At 42.8% G+C, this 10938-nt stretch overlaps 1 protein-coding gene across 7 annotated transcripts in view; it reads left to right on the top strand.

Annotated features, from left to right (window-relative positions):
• The first annotated feature begins 1956 nt into the window (after positions 1–1956).
• The window catches only part of Ccdc62 (coiled-coil domain containing 62), a 39451-nt gene continuing 30469 nt past the window's right edge, over positions 1957–10938 (top strand). For 6 of the 7 annotated variants that reach the window (XM_060382367.1, XM_060382366.1, XM_060382368.1 and 3 more), the window contains exons 1-3: positions 1957–2126; positions 5293–5485; positions 9871–10037. In XM_060382367.1, coding sequence (XP_060238350.1) covers positions 1959–2126; positions 5293–5485; positions 9871–10037 — 528 coding nt within the window. In that variant the 5' untranslated portion in view covers positions 1957–1958. Of the gene's footprint in view, positions 2127–3589; positions 3714–5292; positions 5486–9870; positions 10038–10938 lie in introns of all 7 variants that reach the window. The other variant, XM_060382365.1, reaches the window with a different exon arrangement.

Here is a 10938-nt window from a genome sequence, read left to right as displayed (position 1 = left end):
ATCTCTCTAGCCCTAGACATTAATTCTTACTGTTACGAGTGGAAATATGCTCAGAAAAGGGAGGAACTGTTTCTGGCTGTACCTGCCAGTAAAATGACTTAAAAACGGCATGTATCTGTTCTCAGTCTAGAGTTTGCGAAGTAGCAATTAAACTAACTTGTGGAGAAACTGATCGTTTTAATGAATGAATTTCATGAACTTAAATTTTGAAAATCGGGTGTCACATGTGAAAAGTCTCGTTTTTTTCTGATTGCTCTAGGTGGGGATATATATAGCTGGGCCGCGCAAAGACTGCTTGTCTCGCATGCCCATAGCATCACAAACACAAGTTGCTATCAATACCTTTAAGAATGTAGAATTCACCAAATTGTTAATTACCATGCAAAAACATCCTTTCTTGAATGAAAGAGTGCTTTTAGTTTGTTTGAAAGTCTTAGGAAAATATGTAATAAAGATGTAAAGTTAACAATGAGATTCTTCACTAACTGAATTTTGTTAAGTAGGAATAGTTGGCTATTCCTGCACTAGTCATAGCTATTTGGCATATGCACTGTAATTTCTTGGTGTGCTGTAAGATCCTCATGTATAGAAACATGGTGTTCATGGAAAAGACACTTTAATGTCCACGGACCATGCCCCCGTGGATAGGGTTCCCACAGATGCCAGAACCCGTAGAGGTCCCTGAGGGTAAAGGTGGCTGTGAGCCGCCCATTGTCATGCTGGGAATGGAACTTGGGTCTTCTGCTAGAGGAGCAAGCACCCTTAGCCATGGAGCCACCTCTTCAGCTTCCAAACAGTTCTTGAAAAAATGCATTTTCAATCCTTATATAGCCATCAACAGATGTTACTGCCAGAAAATGAAGGATTGAAATTGCCCTTATTGATAACTTGACTTTCCCTTTCTCTTGAAATTTAATGTACTCTGTAGTTCAAAGATTGACTTTAATTCTTAACTGTCACAATCTAGTTTTCTTTTGGTTTGGTTTTACGAGAGTTTCTCTGTGTAGCCCTGGCTGTCCTGAAACTCTCTGTGAACCAGGCTGGCCTATATAATTTACAGAGATCGGCCTGCCTCTGACTCCTGAGTGCTGGAATTAAAGGTATGACCACTACCGGGCTAGTTTTGTTTGTTTAATTTGTTCGTTATTTATTTGGTGTGTATGTATGTGGTAAAGCGTTTGTTTCAGTGATGAAGACAGGGATTTTGATCCCCAGCACACGTAATTTTAAACTTACTCATTTATTTTGGTGTGTCTGCTTATGTGCAAAGAGAGAACAACTTTGAATTCTCTCCTGGTGTGGATTCCTAGGATAGCTCTAAGGTTATCAGACCTGGGTGGAAATCACTTTAGGGTCCAGGGCCATTCTGCTTGCCCTCCTCCGACCCCCAACACCCATAAAACAAAATAGCCGGTGCCTGTCGCCTGCATTTGTAATCCTAGAGCTGGGACCCTGGCAGGAGGATGGCTGGCCAGCCTGTCTAGCATAAGTTTTCCTCTCAAGTCATGCAGAGTGTACAAACATAAAAATATTCCCCCTAGTACTCCGGTCTTTCCTCCTCAGCCTCGGGATCCAGCATTAATATGATGAATATTGTTATAATAGAATGTCACGGTTCTCATCACTGTTGAGATCAGATGGATAACTGATCCTTCGGTCTTGAGTGATCTTTTGAGTACTCCCGAGAGCTACGCCCTTTCAAGCCAAGTAGTCACAGGAAGGCAAACAGCTCACCCCCTGGCTGAGTTAAGGAAAGCCACAAAGCAAGTGAACCAGGGCCACTGAGACCCAGAGACGGCTTTTAATTCACTTGTCTTTCCTGCTGCAACGCTTCTCTGGAGACCTTTGGTGTGCCGAAGCCTTGCGCATGGAAAAGCCGGTTTAAGGTCGCAAATCTCGCGAGACTTGAAGCGTCCTCCTGAGCGACGCCCCAGTGTGGTCGGGCGGTTTGGGTGCGCATGCGTGGCCTTGAGGGCGTGGTGTCCGGGGCTGCGGCCTTGCCACCGCCCCTGCGGCCAGGCGCCACCGATGGCGTTTCTGAGGTGAAGCGCTGCTGGCACCGACCCTCTCTCGGGGCGGGGGCATCACCCATGAACCTCTCGTCGGCCCTCTTCGTCCGGCGCCAGGTGAGCGCTGGTGCCCCGGGAGACGGTGCAGAGAGGGAACGGAGGGGCCGTTTCCTCGGCCTAGCAAAACCTGGGACCCAGCAACCAGGCGCGAGCACCAGCGCATTGCTGTTGAACGTTGACAGGGACGTTGCCCTCCTCGTTTGTTTAACAGTAGCCTAGCGAATGGATGGACTTTCTTTGACAGTCTTGAAAGTTTTAATTTGCCCAAGATTTGCGTTCATGCATAAGTGTAGGATGATATGACCACTTTTTGTATGCTTGGTGTATTGCCTGTTTTCCTCCACTGAGCTCCGTGCCCCTTGCTGCCCATTCCTATAGACTGGAATTCAGGTATTGTGACTTGGAATTACAAGTTCTTTTGAATGTGTATTTGGTTACTTGTAGGTAACTATAAATCATTCTCTATAAATCTTCAAAAAAGTGTAATCCTACACACGAATCGCCTGTGAACTTGGACTGCACAGCATGCCCTGTGCAGGCCATGTTGGCATCACTCCCACCCCCATCTTCCTGCCTCTGCCTTCCGAGTTCTGAGTATATAGGTATGAGCCACCATATCCCCGCTTTAATTACTGTCGTTAAGACTTTTGGGGCTAGGCTTAGCTTGGTGGTAGAGTTGCACACACTTTTCATACACAAGACCAAAACATAATTCCTTTATCATATGGTATATAGTACAACTTAATAGCAGCTAATATTGAGCCAGTGGGATGGCTCAGAGGGTTAAGATTTCATGAAGCTGGCCTGATGATTTGTGTGCTGTCCCTGGAATCCATATGGCAGAAGGTGAGAGCCAACTTCTGAAAGTTGTCCTCTTACACACATACATATGAATTAAGCCAGGTGTGGTGGTGTACACCTTCAATCTCAGGAAGTACTTCGGAAGTAAAGGCATATTAATTTCTGTGAGTTTAAGGTCAGCCAGGGCTGCAAAACAAGTCCCTGTCTAATTGTAAATAATGGTAATAATAATAACACCAGTTAATGTTGAGGGATTATTATATGCCAGGCATTTAAAAAGCCACAGGCCTGTAATCCCAGCTACTTTGGAGGCTGGAAATTTCAAGGCCACAGAGTGAGCCCAAGTGCAGGGCAATTTAGTGAGACTACATCTCAAAAGATATTTTTTTAAAGGCTGGGGGAGGGGACTGTGGAGAGATGGCTCAGAGGTTAAGAGCACTGGCTACTCTTCCAGAGGTCATGAGTTCAATTCCCAGCAATCACATGGTGGCTCCCAAACATCAAAAATGAGGTCAGGTGCCCTCTTCTGGCGTGCAGGTGTACGTGCAAACACACTTTATATAATAAATAAATCTTTAAAAGAAAAAATAAAAGCTGTAATTAAAGGCTGTGGAAGCTGGAGCGATGGCCCAGTAGTTGGTTAAGAATATTGCTCAGTGATAGCATATTTGGCTAAGCATGTGCAAATCCCTTAGAGAACTGTTGTTTCCATTTTACAGGTCAAGAAACTAAGGCTGAGAGGTGCTAAGTAACTTGATTAAAGTTATAGAACCATCAAATGGCCAACTCTGGATTCAGGTTGATAGGATCTGCCATACACAGGACTTTAAAATGGTTAGCCAGGTATGGTGCATGTCTTTAATCCCTGCAGAGGCAGGTGGATCTCTGAGTTGAGTTGAGGCCAGCCTGGTCTGCAGATCAAGTTTCAGGACAGCCAGGGCTACACAGCAAAATACTCTTGAAAATTCAATCACTGGGTGCAGTGGTACACACCTGTAATCCCAGCACTGGGGGAGGAAGAGGAAGGCAGATCTCTGTGTGTTCAAGATCATCCTGGTCTACAAAGTGTGTCCAGGACAGCCAAGGCTATAGGGAGATACCCTGTCTTGAAAAAACAAAACAAAACAAAATAATGATAACCAAGAATGATTATAGATCATCCTTGTGTTGATAAGCACCACCATGCGTGGCCTATCTAAAAATATGTGTGTGCATATGACATGTGCATGCGTGGATGCAGCACAAGTGCATACATGAAGGCCAGCTTTGTGGAGGTGGTTGGTTCTTTCTCTCCAACTTTTCCTTGGTTCTGGGCATTGAACTCAGAATGCCAGGCTGTAGGGCAGGCAGCTTTATTTGCTGAGCCCCTTTTAATAGTTGTCTATTTTTAATTTTATTTGTATGGGTGTTTTGCCTGCATGTGTATCTGTACACCATGTGTGTACCTGGTGCCCAAGGAGTCCTGAAGAGGGCATCAGATCCCTTGGAACTGAAGGTACAGACAGTTTTGAACTGCTATGTGAGTACTAAGAATCAAAGTCCTCCAGATTGTCTCTGCCCTTGTTTTTAATTAGATATGTTGAGTTCGGACAATATTAAATTGCCTTTGATAGAATGAGTGTATTTCAGTAATGTGTCTGTTAATATTTAGAATTTAATTTTTTTCCTTTCTTCATTTTTGTTGTTATTGCTACAGGGTCTAACTAAGTAGTTCTGGTTGGCTTGGAACTTGATATATAGACCAAACTGGCCTTGAACTCATAGAGATCCACCTATCTCTGCCTCTGGAAGTGCTGAGACTTAAAGACATACCATCACATCTAGCTTAACTATTTTCTTATAGATTAAAATTTCCATTCTTTGATAAGAATTGATTATAATATTGTTAAAAAAATAATTGGTTCATATTTACCTTTCCTTGATTTCTCCAAAATTTCTAGGTCAAGGATTGGAAGTGCATCTCAGTTAAATCACATGCTCATTAATGTTCTGGGTTTGAGCTCCAGCACCACACACACACACACACACACGCACGCACACACAGGTGTCTGCAGGTGTGTGTGCGTGTATACATAGAAGGGCAAGGTAGGGAATAGCATTGTTGACCGGAACAGGAAGATTGACAGCAAAAGGGTGGGGAGGGCCAAAGCAGAAGATGAGTGTATTGTGGTGTAGCCAGTTTTGGAATGGCCCTACTCTTTAAGAATGTGTGGTGTGATGGAAGATGTGGTATGAGGCAGCCTGGGTGGTAGGTTTAAACTTGCTTTAAACATGTATAACTATGTGTTGTTCTTAAAAGAGGATAAAACTCAACTTCACAATTCAGAGTTGGCCACAAAAGAATATAGTTACTTGGAAAGTGTATTGTGGCCAATGTGTGGTATTGGCTTTATCTTGATTCAGAATCACCTTCCATGTTTAGAACATCGGATCAGAAGTTGATAATTCCACTATTGAGAAACAAAGGAAGGAGCTGCAGTTGCTCATTGGAGAACTGAAAGATCGAGATAAAGAACTCAATGATATGGTTGCAGTGCATCAGAGACAACTTCTTTCATGGGAAGAGGATCGGCAGAAAGTGTTGACTTTGGAGGAACGTTGCAGCAAATTAGAAGGTCAGAAACAGGTAGCTCCGTCTGTTGTATATGCCTGTGTGCTGACGCATTGAAAGGGCTCATAAGGAAGAGGTAAAGAATATGGCTCTTGATATCCAGGAATTCAGTCCTGCTGATGATGGGGGAACTTTATAAACAGTCACCTCAAATGTACAGACACAAGAGAGGCAGAGTGCTCAAATACAGGAAAAGTGCTGGCCAGAACTACAGTTAAACACAGTGTTAACATGAGTGATGGCTGTAGGTATAACCCAATGCTTAGGGAATGCTCAGAGCCCTGGGTCACCACAATCATTTATTAAAACACAGAGGGGAGCCAGGCACCATGGTGCACCCCTGTAATCACAGCACTGTGGGAGGCAGAGGCAGGTGGATCTCTCAAGGTCAGCCTGGTATACAGAGCGAGTCCAGGACAGCCAAAGCTACACAGAGAAACCCTGTCTCAAAAAACCAAAAACAACAACAACAAAAAAAAGCATAGAGAGGGCATAGCATGATGGTTGAGCAGGTAAAGGTATTTCTAGCTAAGCCTAACCTAATTTCAGTCCCTAGTACCTTCACAGTGGAAAGAGAGTTGACTCTCACAAATTATCTGTTGGTTTTTATAACACACAGCCTTGTCACATATATAAATAAATAATTAAAAAGTACTTTATGTGTATGAGTGTATGTATGTCTGCTCACCACATACATGCAATGACAGAGGAGGTCAGAAAAGGGTGATGAGTCCCCTCTGGGACTAAAGGTACAGGCGCTCATGAAACCATTATGCTGGGAATTGAGCCTGGGTCCTCTAGAAGAGCAGCAGGTCTCTTAACCACTGTGCCATTGCTTTGTTCCCTAAATATAATTTCAGAAAAATGTAAAATAGTGCTGAGAGCATAGCTCAGTTGGTAGAGTGCTTGCTTAGCATGAATGAAGCATTGGGTTCTACCCAAGCACCGTATAAAACCAGTCTGGTCAGTAGAGGTCAGATGACCAGAAATTCAAGGTCATCCTTGGCTACACAGTAAATTTGAAGTCGGCCTGAGGTTCATGAGACCTTGTCTCAAAAATTTCAAGTAAAATAAAGCAAAAATACAAATTCTATATGTGTGTATGTATACATATATATATGTGTATATATTTGTGTATGTATATGTATATATGTATATATACTTGAGTGTGTGTGGTTAAAGATGGCTTACTAAAAGTAATATAAATAGGGCCCACAAGTTGGTTTGGTGGGTAGAGGCACTTGCTGCTAGGCCTGAGGACCATAGTTCAATCCCCAAGAGCCTGATGGTAGAAGGAGAGAACCAGTTCTCACAAGTTGCCCTCTGACCTTCACAGGCACTGTGATAAATGTGCACAAGCACATGCACAAACACAATAAATGTAATTAAATTTCTTTAAGTAGCATAAACAGCCAGATGTGGTGGCACATACCTTTATTCTCAGCACTGAGGAAGTAGAAGCAGGTGGATCTGAGTGAGTTCGAAGCCAGGTCTACATAGTGGGTGCCAGGACAGACAGGGATACCAGTGAGACCCTGTCTTTGTTTTTGTTTTTGAGATAGGACTTCGCCGTTACGGAACTTACTTTGTAGACTGGCCTGGCCTCAGACTCACCAAGATCCACCTGCCTCTGCCTCCCCAAGTGCTGGGACTTCGGGTGTGCACCACTGTGCCCAGCTAAGGTGCTTCTTAAATAATACACATTGTATGTAGCCACCAGTATCTAGTGTTTGAAGTAAACGAGATCTGGCCCTGGGTATGCAGAATAGAGGAGGTGCTTTTCTAGCATGCAGAGAGCTTTGTTAGGCTTTAGCACCACATACAGGAGCAGGACTTGATAAGTTCTTCATGGAAAGAGGAAATCTTAGTGGCCAGTAAACATATAAGTAGGTTCTCATTCTCATTAGTCATTAGGGAAACACAAGTTAAACCATAATTATAGATCACTTAATGTTTGCTAGACTGGCTGTCAGGTGTTGGTAAAGGGAGCCAGCTCTACAGCTGTAACATCTGTCTCTTGTTTTCTAACCTTGGAAGCCATGGAAGCTCAGGCCTTCTTAGCACGTGTACAGGAAGACAACCACAGGAAGGCTAATGCTGCTGTTGGAAATAAGTTGCCAGATACTTGGGGAAATCATTTCACAGTAACTAGTAAAGTTGAAAACTTATATATCTGTAAGAAAGGATCCAAAGGCTGGAAGATGTTCTAGCATGGCCCAGCCTTTCCACCTCCAGGAATTCTCACTTGAGTTGCCATAAGAACTTACTAAATGCAGATTGTGGGCTGAAGAAAATGACTCATTGGGAAAGTATGCTTAACATTCTTAAAGTCCTGGCTTCCATCCCCAGCAAACACCCCCCACCACACACACAGAAGTAGTTTCTGATATAATAGATTTAGGACTAAGAGTCTTCTTTGGTTTTATTCTGTTATTTTCCTGTCCTGGAACTCACAGAGATCCACCTGCCTCTGCCTCCAGAGTGTTTGGGATTAAAGGTGTGCACCATGCAGCCTTTTTTATTTAATTTTTTTTTAATTTATGTCTATGGGTTTTTTTGCCTTCATGTTTGTCTATACACTACATGCATGAAGTGTGTTGAGAGGCCAGAAGAGGACGCTGGATCTCCTGGGACTGGAGTTAAGATTGTAAGCCACCGTGTGGGTAATGGGACTTGAACTTTGGTCATCAGAAAGAGCATCCAGTGCTATTAATCCCTGAACCACTTCTCTAACCTCTTTTGTTGTTGTTGTTTTTATTTTTGTTGTTTCATTTATTTATTTATTTATTTATTTTTGAGGCAGAGTTTCTTTGTGTAGCTCTGGCTGTCCTGGAACTCACTTTGTAACCTAGGCTGGCCTGGAACTCACAGAGATCTTGACAGGTAGAGAGAGATACTATGCCTTAAGCACTGGGATTAAAGTATGAGCCACCGTGTTCAGCAATCTCTTATTTTTTATTGTTTTATTGTTTTGTTTTTTGAGACAGGGTTTCTCTGTGTAGCCCCGGACTAGCTTTATAGATCAGGCTGGCCTTGAATTCACAGAAATCCACCTACCTTTGACTCCTGAGTGCTGGGATAATAGGCGTGTGCCACCATGCCCAGTTTTTATTTATTTTTAAAATAGATTAATTTATTATTTTTATTTTATGTGTGTAGGTACTTAGCCTGGATTTATATACGTGCATCACATATGTGCCCTCAGAGTCCAGGAGAGGGTGTTAGATCACCGGGAACTGGAAATACAGGGAGTTGTGAGCTGCCATATGGGTACTGGGAACCAAGTCTAAGTCTGCAAGAGCAACAAGTGCTCTTAAGCACTGAACCATCTCTCCAGCCTTTATTTACTTTTTTATTATGTGGGATGTGTGTGTGCATATGTGCACATGAGTGAGTGCTGGTGCCTGAGAGAGTGCTGGTGACAGAGTCTGATCCCCTGGAGCTGGAGTTACAGGCAGTTGTGAGCTGCTGAGTACAGGTACTAGGAATCAAACTTGAGTCCTCAGCAAGAGCAGTATAAGATCCTAACTGCTGAGTCATCTCTTCTGCACTTTGTTTTTTACTTATTTATTTTTAAATTTTGATCCAGGGTATTCCATGGTTCAGGCTGAATTTGAACTTGCTCTGTAGCAAAGGATGATCTTGAGCTCCTAGTCTTACTGTCTTCACCTGCCTAGTACTGGGCTCCTTGGGTTACACATATGCACTGCCATGCCTGAGTTAGGAGTGTGCATTTCTAGCAGTATCCCCAATGATGCCAGTGTTGTAGGTTCAAGGACCACATTTTGAGTAGCAAAGCAGTTATGCCCCAAGACACATTTGAGTGTGCATTCAGAGCAGCACTGTTTAACAGTGCAAAGTGGACACAACCTAGATAATTACTGGTAGCAGAGCAGATATATGCATGTTGGTGTTATGATTTAATAGGCTGCCACGTAGCAGTGTTAGCGATAAACGCAGGATCCTACAAGTGAGGAGACAAACTCTTGAGTATAATTCCATCTGTAGATGGCTCAGATTATGCTTTGCAGGTGGATTCAGAGATAGGAGAATAAGAACAGTAGAAGCAGGATGTTGCCCTGGAGTGTAGCTCATTGGTGGGCAGGTGTCTGGCATACCATCCTTAGCATGAGGAGTGGGTGGGAAGCAAGAAAGTGGTTATTCTAAGATGAGGGCAGTGGCTTGGAAAGTGGAAATTAAGAGAGGTTCTTTTAGGCAGATGACTTCTGAGTTGGTGCCAGTGTCTACTTCTAGAATGCATATGGTATTGTGCATTTCACAGTAAAAGGTTTTTAAGATGTCTAACACGCCTTTACTTTATAAACGCTGATTTTGAAAATGCTGCCTGTTACGTCTCAGTACAGACACAGTGGTTGAAATTTCTCTCAGGTGAGCTGCAAAAGAGAACCGACATAATCAAGTCACTCATGAAAAAGGTCAAGATCCTTGAATCCAATCAAACAGAATGTCAGACAGCTCTTCAGAAGACTCAGCAACAGCTTCAGGAAATGGCTCAAAAAGCTACACACTCTGCTCTTCTCTCAGAAGACCTTGAGGTTGCTTTTAATTTTTGATGAACTTCATTAGTCCAAATTCTGGGTTTCAGTTATAGAAAAATTAACTTTAAATGTCACCATTAAAAATGGATGTGCGTGTATGTGTGTGTGTGGAAGTGTGTAGTGTGTGTGTTCTGTCCATCTTAACTTTGTGTTCTCCATGCTTTCTGGCTAGCTGCAGAGCACTGTTCTGTTCTGGAGGTGAAGTTTCATCATGGTCCATAAAGGGTTTTGCTGTGTGGTTTAGAAGCCCTATCCATTTTACCAGGAATGGGTTACTTCAGAAAATCTTTCTCCAAGTCTGAAATAAGAACCTTTAAGTTTTGGTAGCTTCAAATTTGGCTTTCTAGATTCTGAATTCTTCCCCTATCCTTCCTTCCTTTTCCTCCGCTTTCTCTTCCCCTTTCCAGTGAAGATTAAATCCAGGGCTTTGAAGATGGAAATGCTTTATATTTTCATTTATTTTTTTAATTTTTAGTTTTTAAATTTTGATTTTGAAACATGCCTCCCTAAGTCTCCTCTAGTTAGTGTCGCACCTGCAGTCCCTCTGAAGTACTGAGATAAACCTAAGTCTGCCTGATGTGATAAACACACCCACACCAAACGTATATAAACATGGTAACCAGGCATGAACATAGTAACATATTTGGGGTAAAATTGGTAAGATCTAGTTTTCAGTATTTTATGTCTTTGTTATTTATGTATTTAATAGTCTTATTATGTAGCCCAGACTGATCTCAAACTTTTTGTTTTGTTTTTCGAGACAGGGTTTCTCTGTGTAGCCTTGGCTGTCCTGGACTTGATTTGTAGACCAGGCTGGCCTTGAACTCACATGTTCCACCTGCCTCTGCCTTCCTAAGTGCTGGGAGTACAGGCATGTGCCACCACACCCAGCTTAATC

The sequence above is a fragment of the Meriones unguiculatus genome, chromosome 4 (assembly GCF_030254825.1).
Source record: "Meriones unguiculatus strain TT.TT164.6M chromosome 4, Bangor_MerUng_6.1, whole genome shotgun sequence".
Taxonomy (NCBI): Eukaryota; Metazoa; Chordata; class Mammalia; order Rodentia; family Muridae; genus Meriones; species Meriones unguiculatus.
This window is presented reverse-complemented; position numbering and strand designations above follow the sequence as displayed.